This window comes from Anolis carolinensis, chromosome 2, assembly GCF_035594765.1.
Source record: "Anolis carolinensis isolate JA03-04 chromosome 2, rAnoCar3.1.pri, whole genome shotgun sequence".
Taxonomy (NCBI): Eukaryota; Metazoa; Chordata; class Lepidosauria; order Squamata; family Dactyloidae; genus Anolis; species Anolis carolinensis.
This window is the reverse complement of record NC_085842.1, coordinates 89,757,351-89,782,273: the sequence shown is the minus strand read 5'-3', so window position 1 is coordinate 89,782,273 and position 24,923 is coordinate 89,757,351. Positions and strand designations below refer to the sequence as shown.

At 41.9% G+C, this 24,923-nt stretch overlaps 2 protein-coding genes across 2 annotated transcripts in view; one reads left to right on the top strand and one right to left on the bottom strand.

Annotated features, from left to right (window-relative positions):
* Nucleotides 1-572: 572 nt before the first annotated feature.
* thoc3 (THO complex subunit 3) lies at nt 573-14,271 on the bottom strand. Its single transcript, XM_062970209.1, has 6 exons — nt 14,043-14,271; nt 9,593-9,749; nt 8,569-8,773; nt 7,010-7,171; nt 2,233-2,333; nt 573-1,445 (listed from the first exon to the last, which is right to left on the bottom strand). Exons 1-6 carry the CDS (start codon nt 14,226-14,228, stop codon nt 1,282-1,284), a joined length of 975 nt encoding a protein of 324 aa, XP_062826279.1. The 5' UTR covers nt 14,229-14,271; the 3' UTR covers nt 573-1,281.
* Nucleotides 14,272-14,327: 56 nt separating this feature from the next.
* Nucleotides 14,328-24,923, top strand: part of simc1 (SUMO interacting motifs containing 1) — a 31,013-nt gene continuing 20,417 nt past the window's right edge. The window contains exon 1 of the mRNA XM_062970208.1: nt 14,328-15,557. Within this exon, the coding sequence (XP_062826278.1) occupies nt 15,489-15,557 (69 nt within the window). The 5' untranslated portion in view covers nt 14,328-15,488. The remainder of the gene's footprint in view (nt 15,558-24,923) is intronic.

Sequence of the window (24,923 nt, the reverse complement as noted above, 5' to 3'; positions counted from 1 at the left end):
CTGCTCTTCTAAGGAGGGAGTCACCTACTACCAAAACCTGTTTCCTTTGAGGATTGACAGGGTCCTTTCACAGAAGTATTCTGCAAAGAGTTTTGAACTTGTTCTCACTGATGTCAGTACATAACCAATTCAACAAGAAGCACTGTGTCATGAAATCAAGTTCCTAGATGACCTCTAACTGGCTGGGATCATTTGTGAATGACTGAGAAAGTAGAAAGAATCTTCAGTCAAGGGAGAAATTGCATTAAAACACTGGCAGCTTATGGGTAACAATGGCAGAAGTGAAGGCACTAATATTCCTGCAATGAAATTATAATTAGGAAGTCATGCCCTCATCATGCCCAGCATAATTAGTTTGAAAATGTAAGAACTGCTGGGCTTTCTGCAAAGCCTCTGCTGCAAGGAGCAGCTTTTGGCCATCTAATGTGGCAACTTGATTCACAGTAGTAAAACAGATTTCCCAGGAAGCCACCAGCAAGGCAAAAGAAACAGTATGTTTGGCCTTCTTTTCACTTTTCAGTTCCATTATGCCATTCTTGAGAAGAGATTAAAAGGAACACACACACTTAGGATTCTTAGAGTGACATTATTTTCTGTCCTTTTAATGATAAGTTCAGTGCATTGCACTTTTAAAACTAAAGTACACTAAGGTTCTCTATTTATTAATATGAACAAGGTTATCCAAGATACAAAAAACAGGATCATATAAAAATAGCCCCATTTCCCATCCCAGCTCCGTCCACTGTCCCAAGGTGCAAGGAGAATATAACTGACTCACACATTGCCTTCAAATGGATGAGTTAATAATCCCTTCAAGGCGAAAGGGATAGTTTCTAAATATGGCTGCTGGATGCCCGCATAACTCTTATATTTCTGTAATCCAAGAAAGACACAAGGGGATAACAAAGACACAGTAACCCAGATTTTCAGGTTTTTGCCTACTACCTCCCTGAGTAACTTGAAGACAGGGATTGGATTCCTAATGGAAGGTACAGCATACAAACTAACCAGTATGTCAGCAGCTGCATCCCCTGTGTTTTGAAACAACAACCTGTGAATACCCTCCTAGACAGTGAATGAGGATTTAGCCAGCCGGTTTTTGTTCCTTCTGGTTGGGCGATATACAAAAGCTTCAAAAAGAAAGCCTACTGGGGGAAAAAAACCCAAGCCCTGGTACTGCTCTTCCTCTAGAAAAGGCAACAAACCCCTTACAGAACAAAGCAAGTGTGGTTTGTGAACATCCTACTCAGAATACCAAGTCATCAGTACAGGCATCTCCTGTTAGGAGTCATTGGGGAGACCAAAGAGCTTCACAGTGCCAGCTTCCCTGCTGCTGTCATATTTCCCATCTTTGTCATCACAGGCGAAGGCCAGCAGTGGGCGCTTGGGATGCCAGGCCACAGTGAAGGTAGGAGACTCACACTGCACTTCCCAGAGCTTCTCCCCTGAAAGGCAAAGCAAAAGGTAAAGCAATAGTTACAGCAGGCCTCTTCAACCTGTGGCCCTCCAGATATTAGGGCCTCCAACTCCCAGAAACCCTAACCAGCTTGCCCTATGGTCAGGAATTCTGGGAGCTGAAGTCCAACTAGAGGGCAACAAAACAATGGCAGTTCAATTAGCCTTGCCTTTTGCAACCCACGTTCGTTTATAAAACCATCAGCCCAAGGACGAATTTTAAGAAGTATTATTTTCTGAAATATCTGATTTGTGAACTAAAATAGTTATACTCCTCTCCATATCACGATCTCAGGGTAGCTGGCCAACAACATTTAAACAAATGAAAATGTTTAAAACAATACAAATACTTTAATTGAGCTAAAACATATTAAACATATTAGTAAGTTAAAATGGATTTAAAAGGTTAAAAAGCTTTTAAAACTATTTACAACAGCATCTAACTTGAATTAATGATATAAATATATCACAGGGATATAGCATAAGCTCTTATATTATATACCTTGTTCTGAAAACCACAGCAACTTAACATCCTCACTGCAGGCCACCTCTGGATCATGTGCCTGTACTTTCCCAAAACAGATGTACACTGCTGTTAAGGCTGTTTTGAACTAGGCCAAAAGAAACCTACTCTACTTCCTCCAGGTGATTAAAATGTATCTTAATACTGTACATTTCATCAGAAGTAAATCTGTTCAAAGGTTGTCCTGAGAAACTGTGTTTCTCATTGTAGCTCAAACGATAATCATGACAGGCAATGGGAACAGCACAAATTACCTGTTTCTACTTCAGCAATATCAATGAAATGGTCTTCAGATGCTGAAGCCAGCATTTTCCCATCATGGCTGAAGCTCAATGTCCTCACAGGCCAATCAAGCCTGAAAGATGGAAGTGGGGAAAAAGTAAGAGGAGAAAACAACTGATTATGAGGGCTCTTAAACTAGTATCCTATTTTCAGAAAACACAATTCAGAAGCCTCTGATCTAAACAAGTTCCTTTTTGGTATAATACCTAGGTGTTGACAGACCTATTCCCCATAAATATGTTTATTCCTTTTGTAATGCTGCCAAAACTGAAAACTATGACACCTTGGGTAAATAAATTCTGTATGTGTGTATGTGTATACACACATATATACACCATATTTTTTTGTGGATGAATGGCTCAAGTATTTTGTATTGTTTTAAATCTGTATTTAACTGCTTATGTTTTTATTCTTTTGTATTGTTGTGTATTGGCATCGAATTCTGCCAGTTTTGTAAGCCGACCTGAGTCCCTTCGGGTGAGAAGGGGAGGATAGAAATGATGGAAATAAATAATAAATAATATTTCATCATATAATAGTCACACTTTCCCAACTATTATGTGAGGGAAAAAGCCTTTTCTTTGTTCTGAAACTGCAACATTTTAATAAGACTATGTTGAAAACTACTTCAGAACTTATACGTGTGTCCAGAAAACAAATTTACATAGTTAAACATTTTAATCTTTCTTGTGTTGTTGAAGGTCTCATAGCTTGAAGCACTGGGTTGCTGTGAGTTTTTCAGACTGTATGGCCATATTTCAGTAGCATTCTCTCCTGATGTTTTGCCTGCATCTGTGGCAAGCATTTTCAGAGGTTTGTTCAGAGGTCCTTGACAATGTGACTTTGGAAACTGTCCAAAACTAGCAGAGCCAGTTCTTTCCGTAGTGCACCTGGCCTTCTGTTCTACATAGTTTTAACCAATCCACCATGAATTCTAAATTCTAACCAGATGGGCATTTACAGTATGGAGTCTGCCTACTAGTAAATCAAGGATGCGACTATTATCCAAGAAATTTGAAAATACTGAAGCCAAGACCCAAAAAAATGGGAGTGCGACAAATGACCTTATCATAAAGGCCAGGCGAAGCATCCTGTTTCGCCTGGCTTTGTGGAGGAAAGAGAGGGTGATGGGACTAATCTGTCATCCCGTACGCAGCTCCTCTGAGCAGTGCTTTCCCCATCACACATGGGAAGTGGCACCCTTTTGGGAAGGATCTGTACTGGCTCCATTAGAGCCAGCACAACATAGGAAGTCTCCGATGTTGGTTTTTTATTGTGATATATATATATATATATATATATATATATATATATACACACACACACACACACACACACACACACACACACATACATATACATACACACACACACACACACACATACACACAGAAACATACAATATTTGATATTCCACAATCAAAATACACATATTTTTCCTCAGTCCCAACACCTCTCTATTTCCACCCATGAACCCCCAACTCTTGACTTCTCTTTACATAATACGAAAGTACAGGAATACTACGGAATATTTATACCTCAGTATGATCAAGCATGTAATCACTTTCCCTTGGTTTCACCAGCTAACCTATTATTACTTATTAATCTTATACATAGCAGACTGACTGAGGTTATCAAAAGTAATCATTTTGTTATCTTCATAATCCTGTATCCTGTTTTACATTATTTCCCCTCTTTCTCCCTCCCTCCCTCCCTCTTCCCCATGTTGTGAGGATGCTTCCACCCCGGTTGATGGTGGGGCCTATAGCAAAAGTCACACGATGTTGTGTGATGGCCGACATGGGGCTCTGTCCCCAAAACAGGCTTGAAGTGTCCCAAGACATTGAATTTAGTGAGTGTGATAAGGTCATATTATGTGACTAGCTTTGCCCGGCCACGCGTTGCTGTGGCTTATGGGAATTATTTGTTGGCCAGGTGGAATAGCAGTGAATAGCCTTGCAGCCTAAAAGCCTGACCATTTTCTGAAGTAGCTGGAGTAGCACCCTCAATCAAAGAGCTGCTTTGAAGCCTGGGTACTTCTTTGTAGAGGAATCATTGTTTGGCCAGCTTGAACTGCACTGAATAGTCTTGCAGCTTAAAAGACTGGCTGCTTTCTACATAGAGCATCCTTGCTAGGCCATGTTGAATGGGACGGAGTAGCTTCGTGGCTTCAAAGCCTGGGGGTTTTTCATAACCTGGGGGTTATTATAATAATAATAATAATAAAACTTTATTTATATACCGCTCTATCTCTCAGAAGGGACTCAGGGCGGTTTACAACAGTGATACACAGCATACAATACATAATACATACAAAACATAATATAAAAACTAATTATTACACAAAATAAAATGTTACACTAAAAATAGCAATCAATGATAATCACTTCAGCTTCCAATTGGGGGGCAAGGGTCCATCTTGGTTGGCTAGGTTGAATTGCACTGAATAGCCTTGCTGCTTGCAAGCCTGGCCGCTTTCTACCTTGCAGTATCCTTGGTTGGCCAGTTTGAATAGCAATTAATAGTTTCAGTGTGACAAATATGAATGCTGCGATTAGGCACCTTGATTAGCATTTAATGGCCTTGCAGCTTCAAAGCCTGGCTGCTTCCTGCCTGGGGGTATCCTTTGTTGAGAAGTGTTAGCTGGCCCTGATTGTTTCCTTTGTGGCATTCCCAATTTCCCTGCTTTCAGAGTGTTGCTCTTTATTTACTCTCCAGGTTTTAGAGATTATATTGTTCTGTATTATTATACCACAGTAATTATTTCATATTATATTTATAATCTTTTATTAATAATAATAATTTTATTTATATCCCGCCTCCATCTCCCCCGAAGGGGACTCGGAGCGGCTTACAGCAAATCAAAATACAAGCAATGATAAAATATAAAACATCAAAGGAGAAAAACAAAAACCAATAATAAAATATACACAATAGGTGAAAAAACACAACACAGAATTAAAACATCAAATTAAAAACAATGAGGTTGCAATAGTGGATAAGCAAGGTGCACATTATGAGTAACCAATTCGTAAATAGATAAAGTGCATTAGAATCATTTAAGGTCACATTAGGTAGGGAGGAGTCCTGAATAATATCAAGCAGTCAGGAATCAGGGGAAGAGCGACCAGTGCAAAAGGTCGAGGAGCATAATAATTGTGATGGAAAAAGGTGATCTTAACCAAAGGCCTGGGTGAAAAGCCAAGTTTTCAGACTCTTCCGAAATGCCATCAAGGTGGAGGCTTGCCTGATCTCCCAGGCAGGGAATTCCATAACCGGGGGGCCACTAAAGAGAAGGCCCTCTCCCTCGTACCCACCAACCGCGCTTGTGACGCTGGCGGAAGCGAGAGGAGGGCCTCCCCCAATGACCGAAGAGACCGTACAGGTTCGTAGGGGGAGAGACGATCCCGAAGGTAGATGGGTCCCAAACCGTTCCGAGCTTTATAGGTGATCACCAGCACTTTGAATTGGGTCTGGAAAATGAGTGGTAGCCAGTGGAGCTCCTTAAACAGGAAGGTTGACCTGCTTAGAACAGGATTATATGAGGCCCCTTCTACACAGCTGTATAAAATCCACACTGAAGTGGATTATATGGCAGTGTGGACTCAAGATAATCCAGTTCAAAGCAGATTATCCTGCCTTGGCATTCAGGGTTATATAGGTGTGTGGTAGGGCCTTGAGTCTACACTGCCATATAATCCAGTTCAAATCAGATAATCTGTATTTTATAGGCAGTGTAGAAGAGGCCTGACTGAAGAGGCCCTGGGCGCCATTAAATGGCTAAGTGGATTGCTAAGAGACAAAGTGGGCGGAGCTTACCCTTCTAACTGGCAGCAATGGGAAAAAACAGTTCTTCCTCTTCCTCTAATTAGGACTATATTTTTCTTGCTTTTTATTGAAAGACATATTTTGGGTGACTATGTCTTTTGTGGCCAAATTTGGTTCAGTGGCTTTGTTATTTACTCCAAAATAAAACTAACATAACATTTGATATATATATATAGATGGTGACTATTATGCAATGGAATACAGAATATGCACACACATTTACACAGACACACATGTGTACATGCATTACAAATCCTTCATTCTGGCCAAAGTTTTCAAATTATGGTAAGTAATCTTGTTTGTAATCCTTGCAAAGGAAATATTCAGATATACATTTATCATTAAGAAAAGAAGTCTACAGTAGACATGAGCTGAATGAAGAAAGATTTCTGATAACTCTTAAATTGCTGATAGTATCAGTTTAGCATAAGCAGTATGTTTTAGCTATTACAATATGCTTGATTGTTCAGAAAACATGTGAATTAAAAAATTAAAATGTGATTTAAATCAATGATATTACTTTAGTAACTTAAAACTATCTTGATTTAAAAGTCAGCTTACCCTGCCAGTGAACCAAGTATGTTAACATATTCACTGAAATGTTAATTATTCTAACATCTATCCTGGAAAATACACCCTACATCAAACTACATCAACAGAGAAACAAAGTTGGAATTTCTTGTTCCAATGTGTATTACATTACAATCTTATTAGGTAATCAAGTATTGCCTTGGGCCTCCCCAATGTAGTTGACTGCAATCCCCATAAATCCCAGCCTTCATAGCTACTGGCCATGTATTGCTTGCTGAGGATAATGAGAGTTGCAGTCCAACATATCTATGGCAGGGGAACATTGCTATAGAAATATCTACAGCACCAAGTGCTTAAAAAGGGCACCTAGCACATATCAAGACAACTTACCTAGAGAAGCATCGCACACACACAAGCTCATCCACATCCCAGAGGCTAACCAGTGCATCAGCACTTCCCGTAGCAAAGTACTTGCCCGTTGGATCAAATTTGATACAGATGCAGTTTGAGGGATGAGCATTAATTGACTGAATAGGTTTCAGTTCTGGGTAGCTATGAAAAAAGAAAAGAGATGATGTTGGAAAGAAACTGAAGAATAGTCCTTTCAACCAAAATCACAGAACTGGAAGTGAATTCTAATAGTCGCTTAGGCTCAGCTACACTGACCACTTAATACAGTATCAAACTGGTATTGAAGAAAGTTGTTTCACTGTACCAATGATTGCATTAAAAATCTTGAAACCAGTTTGAGGCACAGATGATTACACAAACCACTGATGCACATTAAGAGCTTGCTTTTGTATACTTGAATCTGGCTGCCACAGTTTGAAGCTAGCTTCAAACTGCATTAAATAGTCAGTATAAATTAGTCCAGGCTCTTCCTATTCAGGAATACACAACTAAAGCATTTCTGAGAGATGGCCACCCCATCTCTGTTTAAAAACCCCCAATTAAGGAGAATCTATCACATTATCCAACTTTTCACATAGAAACTATCATTTAGAAACTGGTATGGCACAGCACGGCTTCTGTTGCGTTGCCTAAGACACAGGGGGAAAGCCATAGAAATGGCATTAGCACAAGAAAATTGTGAACAGTGGAAAACAATAGCATCAAAAGGAGCTCAAACTTCTTCTAGCAACTGCTTGTCCCTCCATTGGGATGCCTCTGCAATTTCTTAGAACCAGATTTTCCAAAGAGTGAGTGTTCAACATGGAAAACATTTGCTATCTGCACAAAAAACATGTCTCTCCAACATTCCTCTCTGGGAAAGGTAGTAAAAGGAGGTGGCAATCATGTAGTCTTCCAAAACTACCAGTGGTGAGGCAAGCTGGGAGTTCTAATATACAGAACTAATATACAGATGAAATGAAGAAAACTATCAATCCATCTACCATTATCTGATCATTAATATTCATTCTGATTAGGATATATTCTAGATTTTGTGCATGGTGGTGGTAGTGGATGGGGGAAGGGTGGGAAAGACAGCTGAGACTCCATAAAGCTAGTTTCAGGAAGCAAAGGCCTGTCAAAAACCATCTCTGAAGGCAAGGGTTTTAATCTGTACTATTGGGGCCTAAAATACTGTGCCCTAATGTGCAAGACACTATAAAAAAGTAAGAAATATGTTAGACAATGCATGCCATTGGATTCCTCCCTAGCTATGAGAGCTTTGCTGAACAGTATTGATCTTAAATGTGAAGCTCAGAAAATGAGAAAAAAATTTCACCAAAAGTCCCTGAAGATACAGGTGCTTGTAGCTTAATATCTAACATCATAGCATATTCCCAAAACAAGTGGAAGCAAAAGACAGTTAGAATCTCAATACACTAATAAGAAATGTAGCAGATTGATACAAAAGGCAAGCCCTTTTCCCCAACCCCACTCCTAAGCCAAAAGATAAGACAGGCAACTCACTTGCTGCCTAGAAATGGCCATGCTGAGGGTACCTGAGGATATTGATGCAACCGTTGCCATTGGTGAGGAAAAACATGTTGTTGTCATTGTTCCACGAGATCTCATTCACCTCAAATTTAAACTGTTCTTCTGCTTTGGACCGGTGAGTTTTAGCATCAATGAAGGTAACAACATCATCTTTGTTCCCTACTGCAATAGTCTGACCATCAGGGCTCCAACAGATGTTAATGTTCTCCCCTGGGAAGAAAAGGGAACCTGAGCACACCATGTTTCTACCAGTGTGAAAGCCATGCAAGACACAGAAATCAAAGGCTGGTTCTGTGACAAAGTACAGCAACAAAGCCGCAGTGGAAAAGACAGAGAGAGCCAAGAAGCCACCTCTGAGAGGAAGAGGGAGAAATTACCAAATTGTTCTCGTTGAAGGATTTTAAAACCTGAGTAAACTAATACAGGAAGATACAGGGGCTTGGGACAGCATTTCAGATTTAAGCCCCAGAAGATTATGTCTGCAATAACTCTGTCCAAGTAACATTTCTAAAACATAACAACAGTAAAATACAGTTTCAGCTTAGCTCAGGTTTCAGAGAGAAAGATCTGATAAAGGAGAAGGTAAAGGTTTCCCCTGACGTTAAGTCCAGTCGTGACCGACTCTGGGGGTTGGTGCTCATCTCCATTTTTAAGCCGAAGACGCGGCGTTGTCCATAGACACCTCCAAGGTCATGTGGCCGACATGACTGCATGGAGCGCCGTTAACTTCCCGCCGGAGCGGTACCTAGGTTGGCAGGAGGTAGGGCTAACAGCAGGAGCTCATTCCTCTCTCGGGATTTTAACCTGGGACCTTTTGATCCACAAGTTCAGAAGCTCAGCGCTTTAACACACTGTGCCACCAGCCCCCCCCCCCCCCCCACACCGAGAATGGTCTACATGGGTTAAAATTGCTATTAAAAATGATGCCATCTCAGGATTAATTTCTTATTTTAGAAATCTCTCCCTAAACCCCACATACATGATCATGTAAAAGACATATATTCTTCAATTAAGATTAGTGCCACTGACCTTTGGTGTTCACTGTGGCAATGCACTTAGTGGTGCGGACATCCCAGATACGAATGGTTTTGTCTCCAGATGCTGTGACAAATAAGTCAGGATTACTGGGGTGCCAGCACAACTGATCCACACTATCTCCATGGCCACGGTAATTACTTTCCTTTACCTAGAGAGGCAAATGATGTACAGTTTTAAATTTCTTACCGTTAATAATAATATTAATAATTTCATTTATATCCCACCATCATCTCCCAAAGGGATTTGGGACAACTTACAAAACAGCACATATTAGTGCCATAACACATAAATTATATACAAATGTGTGCACAAACACACACTTTTGCATTTCACAATTAATCTAGCAATTAAACTTGTGGTTAGGCACCAGCACTCTTTGGCTGCTGCTGCTCAGTGGTTTAGTCATCTCCGACTCTTCGTGACCTCATGGACCAGTCCAGCCAGAGCTCCCTGTCGGTCGTCACTGCCCCCAGTTCCTTCAAGGTCAAGCCAGTCACTTCAAGGATACCGTCCATCCATCTTGCCCTTGGTCGGCCTCTCTTCCTTTTTCCTTCCTTTTCCCCCAGCATCGTGATCTTTTCCAAGCTTTCCTGTCTCCTCATGATGTGGCCAAAATACTTCAGCTTTGCCTCTAATATCCTTCACTCCAGTGAGCAGCCGGGCATTATTTCCTGGAGGATGGACTGGTTGGATCTTCTTGCGGTCCAAGGCACTCTCAGGATTTTCCTCCAGCACCAGAGTTCAAAAGCGTCTATCTTCCTTCACTCAGCCTTCCTTATGGTCCAGCTCTCGCAACCATAGGTTACTATGGGGAATACCATTGCTTTGACTATGCGGACCTTCGTTGCCAGTGTGATTCTCTGCTCTTCACTATTTTGTCAAGGTTGGCCATTGCTCTACTCCCAAGAAGTAAACGTCTTCTGATTTCCTGGCTGCAGTCTGCATCTGCAGTGATCTTCGCGCCTAGAAATATAAAGTCTGTCACTGCCTCCACGTTTTCTCCCTCTATTTGCCAGTTATCAATAGGTGTAGTTGCCATGATCTTGGTTTTCTTGACATTTAACTGCAACCCAGCTTTTGCACTTTCTTCTTTCACCTTGGTGATAAGGCTCCTCAGCTCCTCCTCGCTTTCAGCCATCAGAGTGGTATCATCTGCATACCTAAGGTTGTTAATGTTTCTTCCAGCAATTTTAACTCCAGCCTTGGATTCCTCAAGCCCCGCATGTCGCATGATGTGTTCTGCATACAAGTTGAATAGGGAGGGTGAAAGTATGCAGATTGGTTCCCAAGCTTGAACCAGTCTGTTGTTCCGTGATCTGTTCTTACTGTGGCTACTTGGTCTTTATACAGATTTCTCAGGAGACAGACAAGGTGACTTGGTATCCCCATACCACCAAGAACATGACATAGTTTATTATGATCAACACAGTCGAAGGCTTTAGAATAGTCAATAAAGCAGAAGTAGATGTTTTCTGACACTCCCTGGCTTCCTCCATTATCCAGCAGATATTGGCAATTTGGTCTCTCGTTCCTCTGCCTTTTCTGAACCCAGCTTGGACATCTGGCAACTCTCGCTCCATGTATTGCTGGAGTCTGCCTTGTAGAATCTTGAGCATTACCTTACTGGCATGGGAAATAAGTGCCACTGTACGGAAGTTTGAGAATTCTTTAGCGTTTCCCTTTTTTGGTATGGGGATATAAATTGATTTTTTCCAATCTGATGGCCAATCTTGTCTTTTCCATATTTGCTGGCATATGGCATGCATCACCTTGACAACATCACCTTCCAAGATTTTAAACAGCTCAGCTGGGATCCCGTCGTCTCCTGCTGCCTTGTTGTTAGCAATGCTTCTTAAGGCCCATTCAACCTCACTCCTCAGGATGTCTGGTTCTAATTCACTCACCACACTGTCAAAGCTATCCTCTATCCGCTATTATTATCCTTCCTATACAGATCTTCTGTATATTCTCGCCACCTATTCTTGATCTCTTCAGCTTCTGTTAGGTCCCTGCCATCTTTGTTTTTGATCATGCCCATTTTTGCCTGAAATTTGCCTCCGATGTTTCTGATTTTCTGGAAGAGGTTTCTTGTCCTTCCTATCCTATTGTCTTCTTCCACTTCCATGCATTGCTTGTTCAAAAATAGTTCCTTGTCTCTCCTGGCTAACCTCTGGAATTGTGCATTTAATTGGGCGTAGCTCCCCCTATCGCTGTTTCCTTTCACCTTCCTTCTTTCTTGGGCTACTTCCAGTGTCTCAACAACCATCTTGCCTTCTTAGTTTTCTTTTTCTTTGGGACGTACTTTGTTGCTGCCTCCTGAACTTCTGTCCATAGTTCTTCTGTCCATAGTTCTTCTGGGACTCTATTTATTAAATCTAGTCCCTGAAATCTATTCTTCACCTCCACTGCATATTCACTGGGAATATTTGTGAGATCATATCTAATTGGTCTGTGTATTTTCCCCATTCTCTTTAGTCTGATTGTAAATTTTGTAATAAGAAGTTCGTGATCTGAACTACAGTCAGCTCCAGGTCTTGTTTTCACCGACTGGGTGGATGCCCGCCACCTTTGGCTGCAAAGGATGCAGTCAATCTGATTTCGGTGTTGACCATCTAGTGAAGTCCATGTGTAAAGCCGTCTTTTAGGTTGTTGGAAGAGAGTGTTTGTTATGCACATTGAGTTTTCCTGGCAAAACTTCTTCAGCAGCTGTGGTTGGGGCGTATGTTTGAATCACTGTGATGTTAAATAGCTTGCCTTTAACTCGAATTGAGATCATTCTATCATTTTTTGGGTTGTATCCAATCACTGCTTTCGCAACTTTATTATTAACTATGAAGGCTACTCCATTTCTTCGGTGTTCCTCTTGTCCGCAGTAGATGATCTGGTGGTCATCTTTTGTGAAGTGGCCCATTCCAGTCCATTTCAGTTCACTGACTCCCAGAATGTCTATCTTTAATCTTGACATCTCACCAATAACACATCCAGTTTGCCCTGGCTCATAGATCTTACATTCCAGGTTCCTATAGTGTGTTGATCTCTAGAACATCGGATTCATCCTTCACCTCCAGCACCATTGGCCGTTAGCCTTCCTTTCGGCTTTGAGCTAACTGCGTCATCACATCTGGGGGTACTTGGACTAGTCCACTGCTCCTCCCCAGTAGCATTTTGACTATCTTCCGACCTGGGGGTCCTAGCTTCCGATGGTATACCGACATTTCTCTGGTTGTACTGATCCATATAGTTTTCATGGCAAGAATACTGGGGTGGGTTGCCATTACCTTCCTCAGGGATTGTGCTTGGTCTGACCTCTCTGCCATGACCATCCTGTTTTGGGTGGCCCTGCACGGTATAGCTCATAGCTTCATCGAGGCACTCAAGCCCCAGCACCACATCAAGGTGACAATCCAAGCTCGATCCAAGCTTTGGCAGAGAAGGCTAAAAAACCTTGTAAAACTACAACTCTCAGGATTCCACAGCATTGAGTCATGGCAGTTCAGTGGTGTCAAGGGGCATTAATTCTGAAGTGTAGATGTAGTCCCTATTTACAAAAGACAATACTATCAACTTTGTTCTTTCAGGATGCATTTACCAAGTTGAATGCAGGAATTTTATTAAATTTCCAGAATATATACAATGAATGCAGTTTAACACCCCTATAATTGCCATGGCTCAATGCTGTGTAATCCTTGGAGTTGTAGTTTGGTGAGGCACCCAGCAGTCTTTGGCAGAGGGCTAAAGACCTTGTAAAACTGTAACTCCCATGATCCTGACCCAGGGCAGTTAAGAGTGGTGTCAAACTGCATTCATTCTACAGTGCAGATGCACCCTCAGTCTCAGAGGTGCCCCAAGTGTAATGACATTCCAGACCAACATGCACATAACTTTGAAATTTACCACACCAATGTCATTATGAATTTCATTCAGCCATATCCTATAGCACAGGCATGGGCAAGCTTTTTGAACTTCCACTCCCACAATTCCTAACAGCCTACCTACCGGCTGTTTTGAACTTCCACTCCCACAATTCCTAACAGCCTACCTACCGGCTGTTAGGAATTATGGGAGTTGAAGTCCAAAACACCTGGAGGGCTGAAGTTTGCCCATGCCTGCTATAGCACAAGGAATATCTACACGGACCATTTAACGCAGTATGGAAGTAAGTGGTTTTAAAGCATATGTGATTACTTAGCATAGATCCTGTGACCAGTTTTGAGGCCCGGATGGCAATTATACAGACTACAGAGCAGTAACGCGCATTAAGGGCTTTCTTTCATGCGCTTTGGTGGGAGTTCGTTGTCTTGCCTGCTTGAATGTGATTTAAACAGGACCGTGTAGACGGGGCCTAAGAAACCTCCAATCAAGTTGCGATGAAAACTGTCCGGGATAGAACAAATCCGAGGGCGCTTTTGGACGGCGCGGGCCACATTCCCCTGCCACTTACCAGGCGGTCTTTGTCGAGCACGAAGACGCTGGCGGTCTTGTCGAAGGAGCCGGAGGCCAGGCGGCGGCCGCAGCAGCTCCAGGCCACGGAGTGGACCTTGGCGCCGTGGGCGGGGAACTCGCGGCTGCGTGTGTTGGCACGGAAGAGCTCCTGCATGGCCTGGACATAGGGAGACGGCGCCGCCATGGCAACCCCACCGGAAGCCCGTCGCTCCGCCCTTGCAGCTTCCGCTTCCGGGGCAGGCAGAAAGGGTGCACGTCCATGACGTCACGGCTCGCGTTTGTTCCTTCCCCTGGAGTGGGCAAGTTGCGCCTATATCCCACCCCGGGCCTCTCCTCATCCCCAGGTTTAGCAGGCTGAGGAAGAACCGCAGTGGCGTGGTGCTTTGAGCATGAACTATGCCTGCCTCCTCGAAGGAATGCTGTTTGACACCGCTTGAACTGCCATGGCCCAATGCTGTGGAATCATGGGAGATGTAGTTTGGTGAGGCACGCAGCCCTCTCTAGCAGAGAAGGCTAAAGGCCTTGCGAAATTACAACTCCCGTGATTGCGTTGAGCCAGTGGTGTCGAACTGCATTAATTCTACAGCAGGCCTGGGGAAACTTCGCCCCCCCCCCAGGTGCGTTGGACTTGGGTAGGCTGTTAGGAAATGTGGGAGTTGGAGTCCAAAACACCCGGAGGGCCGAAGTTTGCCCAGGCCTGTTCTAGTGTATATTAGTGGTGCCCAGGATCATAGCCAGAAAAAAAAGTTGGGGGGGTTGATTTTTTTTTTTTAGCGAATCATGAACGCGAAATAATTTAGAAATCAGGCTCCATCGATAAACTTCATGGGGATTTGGTTAATCAGTTAACATTCATGAGTAATCCGGGTTTTTTTTTTTTAAAAAAGCCTGAAAAATTTCGTGGGAGGGGGCTTGAACCTCTACCCCCCTCCCCGGCCCGGCTACAGTCCTGGTGGTACCCAACCTTTGGTCTTCCAGGTATTTTTGATTTCATCTCCCAGAAATCCCAGCCAGTTTAGGAATTGTGGGAGCTGAAGTCCAAAACACCTGGTTGAGTGGTTCTCAACCTGTGGGTCCTCAGGTACTTTGGCCTACAACTCCCAGAAGTCCCAGCCAGTTTACCAGCTGTTGGGATTTCTGGGAGTTGAAGGCCAAAACATCTGGGGACCCACAGGCTGAGAACCTTCTATATACCTTCTGAGGTATCAAGCAACTGTTACCATCAGCAAGTTCTGAAATGTTTTGCCCCAATCTCCTTGTTTATATTTTGAACCCATTGGCTCAAATCCTATCGTGCCGAGAGGCATCCCTTTCTCTTCGGGCACACAGATACCGACAGCTACCGCTTCTTCAAAAGAAGCGCCAGAGGGCACCTTCTTTGGCCCCGCCCCCACCCTGAGCCAGCCACGCCTCCTAGTGGGCGGAACCACGGCGAGAGACCAGCATGGACGCGGACGATATCATTTATTTGTCGTCCGTCCCGGCCAAGGCTCCGTGCCCGCAGGAGCCCCTGGTGAGTGCTTGCCCGCAGTCAAGATGGAGGCGCTTCCGCTCTGGCTCTGCTCCCGGGGGAAGGGTCTCTTACTTTCCGCTGCCCGTTACCTCAGCGTTTGCCGGCTAGTCAGGCACGCCATGTTTGTATATTTGTAGATTTCAAACTGTACTGAAAGGCTTTTAATGTAAGCCGCGGTGAGTCTCCTTGTTGGAGAATAAAGCGGGATATAAAGAAACATCCCCCAGGCAGGAATCAGCCAGGCCTTGTAGCTGCAAAGCTTTTCAATGCTAATCAAGGTGACCAGTTGCAACATTCACACAGACAAGAGTTCTTTCTCCCACCTTTGACCTTCCACAGATACATAAACCTCATCTGCCTAGTTTCCAATATACCTCACAACCTCTGAGGATGCCTGCCATAGATGTGGGCAAAACGTCAAGAGAAAATGCTTCTGAAGGATGGCTCTACAGCCAGGAAAACTCATAGCAACCTAAGCATCATCATCTTTGCCTTGCTTCGCCGAAAAGAGGCGCAGGCACCTGTTAGTTTTCTATTTGGCTCTGAAGTGCCAAGCGGGGTTTGGAAGCGGAGGTTTTAAGGTTCCTACACTTCCATAGGAAATCCAAATAATAATAATAATAATAATGTTATTTCTTACCTGCCTCTCCTCACAGCTGGAGGCAGGTCACAACATTGCTAAAACACATAAATCACATAATCTGCTTTGAACTGGATATCTGCATTGAACTGAAGACTCATATAATCCAGTTCAAAGCAGATATTGTGGATTATCTGCTTTGATATTCTGGATTATATGGCAGTGTAGCCGGGGCCTAGGTCACCAGGCAAGAGTGAGGCTACTTGGGCGTCAATATAATAATAATAATAATAATAATAATAATAATAAACTTTATTTCTATCCTGCCCTATCTCCCCAATGGGGACTCAGGGTGGTTCACAACATACAGCTACAAACAGTCAATGCTGTAAAGTGTGACCAAAAAAACAAATAAACAAACCATAAATCAAATAATAACATATTAGACATCAACATCAGACAGTAATGAATATTAATAATAAAAACAACAACAACAACAACAATTTTATTCTTATATCCCTCCACCGTCTCACCAAAGGGACTTGGGGCGGCTTACCGATGGTACAAGTGCCTAAAAACCAATGTAAAATTAAGCACAATATAAAATACAATAAAATAAAACACATAATCATATAAAAACATCAACTCAGACTCAATACGTAAAACTCAGGACATCAACCAGTGGTGGTAAGCTGTTGTGAACATAGCCAAGCTGTAAACAATTACAGCAAATTAGGCATCACACAACTAAAATTCACATTTTGACGAATAAACATTTAAAAACAAGACTCAAAATTGAGTCAACAGAGCTGTCCCTCCATATCCACACTTTGAAGCTTCCAGGGCTTGACAATATCCCTCCCCTCAGAACCCGAAAATAACCTTTTTATCAAACTGACACTATTTTATGACAAGGGCATTTACATTGTAAAATGAGTGCACTTTAATGGCCTTGACTCAAAGCTGTAGAATCATAGAGGCGTCGTAATTTGACAGGGTCTTCAGCCTTTTCTGTCACAGAGTGTTTGTGCCTCACCCAACTACAACTCCCATATATGCTATGGAAGTATGGGAATTGTAGTTTTACAAGGTCTTGCTTGTTCTCTAACTAAGGATGTTTGGCGAAACACCAGCACTTTGGGCAGAGAAGGCCGAAGAGCTTGTCAGAGTCCAACTCCCAGGACTTCATGGAACCACGGCAGTTAAAATAGTGGCAAACTGCCTTAATTCAACAGTGTAGTATGTATTCTACACCACCTCCCGTGCAACAAATAACTTGGGCTGACCCAGTTTAGCTTTCAGGTTTAGATAGGTTCTGGTGCAGTGGTTCTCAGTCTGTGGGTCTCCAGATGTTTTAGCCTTCAACTCCCAGAAATCCTAACAGCTGGTAAACTGGCTGGGATTTCTGGAAGTTGTTGGCCAAAACACCTGGGGACTACAGGTTGAGAACCACTGTTCTGGTGCCTTTAGCAGGTCTCTTCTTTTTTTTAAAAAAATGTTTTAATTGTTTTTAAAAAAAATTACATTCCAACAATTAACAATATTTTTGCGATGCATGTCTTATTTCAATATACATAATACCAAAAGTAACTAATGCTTAAATTACATTTTAAACGATCCTTTGGAATGTATCTCCCACCCCCCTGCCCTCCCCTCGTTCCCCCTCCTCCTTTGAACAGCAATTCAATATATTGTCATTGTATCATTTTAATCGTGTGGAACACCTGGTTCAAGGTGGTGTATCTTTCATCTCCATCTATTTTGTCGATTAGGACTGACCATTTCCTGAACCAGTCTTCTTCTTTTAGACTATTTGTATATTTTCTTTTCCTTTGATTAATAAAATCATTAATTATATATTCTGATATATAAGACCACCAAGTTTCTACATCCCATTTTGTCTCATCCCTCCATCCTCGGGCTATTTTGGCTTGTATTGCGGCTGTCATATATTTTAGAATCTCGGTCCAATTATTGTTATCGTCCCTTACTATTATTGTGAGGGACATAAATCTGGCTTTGTCCCATATTCTTTCCCTATTATTTCTTCCATTTCTTTTCTAATTTTACTATAAAAGATTTGAATTTTTCTACAGTCCCACCTCATGTGGGAGAATGAACCTGTTCCCCCACATTTGTGCCAACATTTGTTCGAGGTACTTCCCGTTATATGAGCTAATTGGAGGGGGGTTCTATACCATTTTGAGATTATTTTCCTTTGTGTTTCTTTGATCCTTATATGATTAATTTTATGACTATTATCGATCCAAGACCCGATTAGTTTCTCCTCTTTCCAATTCTCTATAAGCGTTGCTTTCGTATTATGCGTTAATGTAATTAGTTCATCATACCATAGCCCATCATTCCTTTATCTATTTCTAATTTCCCTCTAATTATTCTATCCAGGGGGGTTTCACCTGCTTCTCTTCTTTTCATGGCCTGGGCTTTACTGGACAGACCTAACCATGCGATCCAGTTCCCTTGGCCACATTTACAGTAGAGTCTCACTTATCCAACGTAAACGGGCTGGCAGAACATTGGATAAGCGAATATGTTGGATAATAAGGAGAGATTAAGGAAAAGCCTATTAAACATCAAATTAGGTTATGATTTTACAAATTAAGCACCAAAACATCATGTTAGACAACAAATTTGACAGAAAAAGTAGTTCAAGACGCAGTAATGCTATGTAGTAATTACTGTATTTACGAATTTAGCACCAAAATATCACGATGTATTGAAAATATTGACTACAAAAATGCATTGGATAATCCAGAACGTTGGATAAGCGAGTGTTGGATAAGTGAGACTCTACTGTATCTCTTATTTTATCCCACTTTAATATTTCTCCATTGGGGTCCATAAGGTCCCCAATCCTTTTAATACCATTTTCCTTCAGTGCCTTAATTATATTCCTAAATGTCTTGTCCTTATTTTCCAATGTTTCTAATGGGAAAGGGTCAATTTTATTTATTTGTAATTTAGTTTGCCATTTTTTCCAGATTGACAACATTGTTAAGCAAGGGCCTGCTTTTATGTTCTTTAGGTCTTTTCTATCTATTCTCTCTCCCATTGATGTTCCCTTTTGCCAATTATTTGCTTCCTTTTCTATTTGCACCCATTTTTTTTACCCTTCCAATTCAAATTCTAGTAACCTCACTAATTGACTTGCCTCATAATATATCCCAACTCCGAGAAGCCCTAGTCAGCTTGTTCAGGAATTCTGGGATTTGGAGGCCAAAACACCTGGAGGACCGCAGGTTGAGGAGGCCTGCCTTAGGGTATTTAAGTCTACAAATCTTTAAATGATCCTCAGTTTCAAAGACACTTCTCCATGTTCACCCACTTACCTTGATATTTACCTGGCAGGATCTTTTTAGTGGTGGTTGCAAATATTGCAGACCTCCCAAGAAACAGTTTTGCTTTGTCTCCAGGTGCATTATGTATATGACCCTTTAGTAGTGATGGCACAACGGGTTAAACCACTGATCTGCAGAACTTGTTGTCCGAAATCGGTAGTTCGAATCCGCAGGATGGAGTGAGCTCTCGTTGTTAGTCCCAGCTTCTGCCAACCTAGCAGTTTGAAAACATGCAAATGTGAGTAAATCAATGGGTACCGCTTCAGAGGGAAGGTAATGGCGCTCCATGCAGTCATGCCGGCCACATGACCTAGGAGGCATCTACAGACAACACAGGCTCTTCAGCTTAGAAATGGAGATGAGCACCACCACCCAGAGCTGGAGATGAGCACCACCCACCAGAACCGGAAGGGGATGCCTTTATCTTTATCTGTGTTATGGTTGTTTCTAGGTATTGAATGTTTGCCCTTGTGTTTGTGTGTGCTAGAATTTGTCCTGAGTCCCTTCGGGGAGATAGGGAGAAATGCAAAAAAGTATGTTGTTGTTGTTGTTATTGTTGTTGTTGTTATATTTAAAGAAAATTATCACATTTCCACAAGTCCTTATTTTGTGTATAGGGTGAAGTGCAAAAAAGTATATTATTATTATTATTGACACAACGACATAGTCTGACACAGCAAACAAGATAGATATGCTTGATTTCGTATCACAAGTCGAACACTTCCCAAGTGTCTAGGACTGTGTGATGTATTTTCGGATGATGCACGCAGATCCTAGTAGGGTGGCCTTTTGCAGTTGGCAGATCATAATTTTGTCAATGTCTATTGTTTCCACAGTATCTTTGCGTATTCATTTTCCATTATCTTTTCAGGTTTTTGATCGTACCAGTTCTTTACTGCAGGGCGGTGGTACTTGAGGCATAAGTTCCAGTGAATCATTTGGGCCACATAGTTGTGCCTCTGTTTGTAGTCAGTCAGTGCGATTTTCTTACAGCAGCTGAGGATATGATCACTGGTTTGTCAGCTTCCTTGCACAGTCTGCATTTTGGGTCATCAGGTGATTTGGCCATAATTGCATTTGTTCTGATGGCTTGCTCCTGGGCTGCAAGGATCAGGCCTTCTGTCTCCTCCTTCAGGGTCCCATTCGTGAGCCACAGCCAGGTCTTCTCCTTATCAGCTTTTCCTTCATTTTGTCAAGGAACTTTCCATGCAAAGTTTTTTTGTGCCAGCTGTCAGTTCTAGTTGTTGTTGTTGTTGTTGTTGTTATTATTATTATTATTATTATTATTATTATTATTTATATGACACAGCAAACAAGATAGATATGCTGGATTTCGTATCACAAAATCACAAGTCGAACACTTCCCAAGTGTCTAGGACTGCGTGATGTATTTTCAGATGATGCATGCAGATCCCAGTAGGGTGGCTTTTTGCAGTTGGCAGATCGTAATTTTGTCAATGTCTATTGTTTCCAAATGCCGGCTGAGATCTTTTGGCACGGTAACCAATGTGCCGATCACCACCGATCACCATTATTATTATTATTATTATTATTATTATTATTATTATTATTATTATTATTATATTTAAAGAAAATTATCACATTTCCATACTGAAAGTCCTTTTTTGTGTCCTTTCCATATGTGGGGTTGTTATTTTATTACCATTTTCTTTTATTATCCTTCCATGCAGACACCAGTGTGAACACTCAAAAAAGTCAATTTCATTATAGTGTTATTACTTCATGTTTCCTTCAAGAATAAAATCCAAAGCTGATGTCAATGACAATACCATTTTTCAAATTTACCTCTTAACAACATGAACATTTGTTTAAGGAATCATCCTTGGCTACTTGAGATCTGTCAGTTCTTATATTTTATGCTAAAGTTATCACACACCACTGATGATTTTTCATTCTAATCTTATGAGCTGTCATACAATATTTTTCTTCCTCTGCACATAATTTTGGTTTGTCATGACATCCTTTGTAGTTTGCTTAGTTTTGTCTAGCTTCCTCTTTGGCATTTCACCAGCTTCTTAATTTACATATTTGTCCCCATGCATCATGCGGTCTAGCCTTCAGTGTATCTTGCTTTTGGTTTTTCTGACCTTTGTTTTTAGTAATGTCACATGTGAAGCAGAGGTGGAAATTATGCAGCCCTCCAGATGCTGTTGGATTACAATTCCCACCATTTCTACCCATTGCCCATGTTGAGTAAAGCTGGTGAGAATGGCAGTCTGATAATGATGGAGGTGGAAAATCCTCACCCCTAAGTATTGTTAGGAATAAACCATAATAATTTTTCAGTCCTCCATGTAGAACCCAATATATGTGATGTGCTTATAAAAATCCAGTTAGGGATAGCTTACTTTATGTTTTAAATAGGGAGCAACCTGAATTTGCCTGGTCTGTTGTCATTCTTGAATCATACTGAAGTAAAGAAGACCCTAGCAAGAATTTTTTTAATAATTTATTTTGTTTTTATTTCGTGTCAAAAGCATTGTACAACAAATACATTTCAAATAATGGGGGGGGGGGGGGGAAAGAAATCACAAGCAACTAAATAGTTTTGGACCAAAAGCGGGCAACAGCAACCGCATTGTCTGTAGCTTTAAACAGCTCCTCCTCCGTACATGAGGCAGGGCATTGTGGGCAAGCATACATGTGCTGAGTTGTTTGTTCAGCTCCACAGTCACACAAGGTGGAGGATTCCTCCAGGTAGTGCCACCTTGCCAAGTTGTCTTTTGATCTGCCCACTTCACTTCTGAGTCTGTTCAGGGACTTCCAAGTTGCCCATTCTTGGTTTGCCCCTGGAGGAAGACCCTCTTGGGGGGCCATCCAGTTAGAATTGCCAGGTTTAGCTGCCCAGAGAGACACCCTTGCTGCTGCTGGAGGAACATCAAGAGGAGTGGTGGTTCTCATGAAGCCCTTCCTTGATTTGAGTCTGGTGGGAGGAGGGTGATAGCCATGCAGTGGGTGGCTTTCACAATGTTCGACCTTTTTTCTCTCACCGTTAGCAGCAACTTCCCGTCGCACATCAGGAGGGGCAATGCCAGCTAACTTGTAGAGTTTATTAACAGGCGTAGGTTTAAGGCATCCCGTGATGATTCTGCATGTTTCATTCAGTGCTATGTCCACCTGCTTTGCATGGGCAGACTTGTGCCAAACAGGACAGGCATACTCTGCAGTTGAGAAAGACAAGGCCAGGGCTGATGTTCTTATTACTTGTGGGTCTGCTCCCCATGTGCTGCCAGTCAGTTTCCGCAGGATGTTATTGCGTGCAGCTACTTTGTGCTTGGTGTTCATGTAGTGTTTCCTATATGTTAGTGTTCGGTCTAAGGTGACACCAAGGTATTTAGGATGGAAACAGTGTTCGAGCTCTTGGCCTTCCCAAGTAACTTTCAGTTTCCTGTTGGCTTCGCTGTTACGTAGGTGGAAAGCACACACTTGTGTCTTGGCAGGGTTAGGCTTCAGGTGGTTCTCTCTGTAGTAGCTGGAGAGATCTTTCAAGGCATTGGTGAGTTGCTTTTCAACTGTTTCAAAATCTTTTGCTTGTGTTGTAAGGCCAAGGTCATCAGCATATATAAAGCTCGTTGTGAGTGGTGGTTGTGGCTGATCGTTCGTGAAGATATTAAATAAGGTTGGTGCAAGAACGCTGCCTTGGGGTAAACCATTCTTTTGCCTCCTCCATCTGCTTTTCTGGCCCTGAAACTCCACATAGAACCTGCGGTTTTCTAAGAGGGTCTGGACAGTTTTTGTAAAGTCAAAGTCCCGGGTGATATGGTAGACTTTATGCAGCATTTTTCTATGTTGCCCCGTGTCATAGGCTGCCGTAAGGTCCACAAAGACTGTTCCCGTAATGCATCCTTTCTCATAGCCTTCCTCGATATGTTCAGTCAGATGAAGAATTTGACCTGTACAGTTTTTCCCTGGTCTGAAACCTGCTTGTTGTGCAATAAGCTTGAGTTCGATAACAGGTCCTAGTCGATTTAATAGCATCCTCTCATAGACTTTATATAGATGACATAAGAGGGAGATTGGTCGATAGTTCCTGGCATTGGAGGCATCTTTACCAGGTTTTAAGATGGCAATGATCTTAGTTTTCCTCCATGCTCTGGGAATCTGTTTGTGTGCCAGGCATTGATTGTAGAATTTCAAAAGCCAGTTTTCAGCTTTGGCCCCCAAGTGTTTGATTTGCTCCATCATCAGGTCATCTAGGCCAGGTGCTTTACCAGTCTTACATCGCTTGATGGCTTCTCTGAGTTCTTTCAGGTTTAGAGGAGAAGACAACTGGTGGGTTTCAAGTTTTGGCACCCTGTTGATTTTCATCTTTATTCTGCTGCAGTTGGTTTTATTGCTGCATTGGATTTATTTTGTAACCAAGTAGGTTCTAATTGCCTGCCTGTCTGTTTTTGTTATTTCTGGACAAGCTTTCTTCCAGGAATGTTACAATTCAAAACAACTATTTGGCACTCCTTTTCGTTTGGTCTAAAAGAGGTATTTCCTGAATCTAGATTTTGGATTTTGTTTTATGTCCAATATGACTACCCTTGCTTTTACAGTTGGCTTTTTTTACTGGTACCTATTAGGACTGCTAAGTTCACTCCACATTTGGATCAGTTTTGCAGCTCTATTACATTGTGTGGGATTAAGGTTTAGTTCATTGGGATAAATAAGCTAGGAGAGATTTCTCCTAAAATTGATATATCATCACTAGGGATCTTTAAAACACAAGAAGTCTAGTGGAAAATTTGGCCCCTACCACACAGCTGAATAAAATGCCACATTTTCTGCTTTGAACTGGAATATATGGCAGTGTGGACTCAGATAACCCAGTTCAAAGCAGTTATTGTGTGATTTTCTGTCTTGATATTCTGGGTTATATGACTATGTGGAAGGGCCCATAGAGGGCTGGAAATAAGTTGTCTTAGCTGGGTAGCCAAAGTGGTGCAAAGCTGGCTGAATTCCTCTTGAGATATGCTGTAACTGAAAAAATTTTCAGCAAAGTAGCAATTGTAGCATCTTTATCAGATTTTTCCTTTGTCCTGTCAATTTCTTCCTGTAACTTGTGACAGGAATGATTGATAACAGCCTAGGTCAGACACAACCGCTTGTCTGCTTTTTTGCTTTGGCAGTCATTCCAAGTTCAAGTGTCTTTATATTATGGTTTGGAGATCTAGCAGAGAACTGATGGAAAATGCAAAGGTTAGAGGAAGATCTATACTCAGTTTCTTCAGAATTGCATCTCTGTACTTTTGCAAACTGTCCCTTCCTTTGTTTTTCCATCTCAATTTAAAACTTTTTTTGTTTTCTAAAGCTTTGGGGTTTTAGCTTGACATTATTTTGCAGTTTTGTATACTGTATTTTGTTTACATGTATTTGCTAGTTCAGGCAAATTGTGGGAGTTGAAGTCCAAAACACCTGGAG

Bases quoted from the DNA above. Each gene is read 5' to 3' on its own strand.
- thoc3 (XM_062970209.1), bottom strand. From the start codon at position 14,228: ATGGCGGCGCCGTCTCCCTATGTCCAGGCCATGCAGGAGCTCTTCCGT. The intron at 9,750-14,042 runs GTAAGTGGCAGG...TTGCCTCTCTAG, and splicing joins TGCTCGACAAAGACCGCCTG to GTAAAGGAAAGTAATTACCG. The intron at 2,334-7,009 runs GTAAGTTGTCTT...TCCATCTTTCAG, and splicing joins TGTGTGCGATGCTTCTCTAG to GCTTGATTGGCCTGTGAGGA.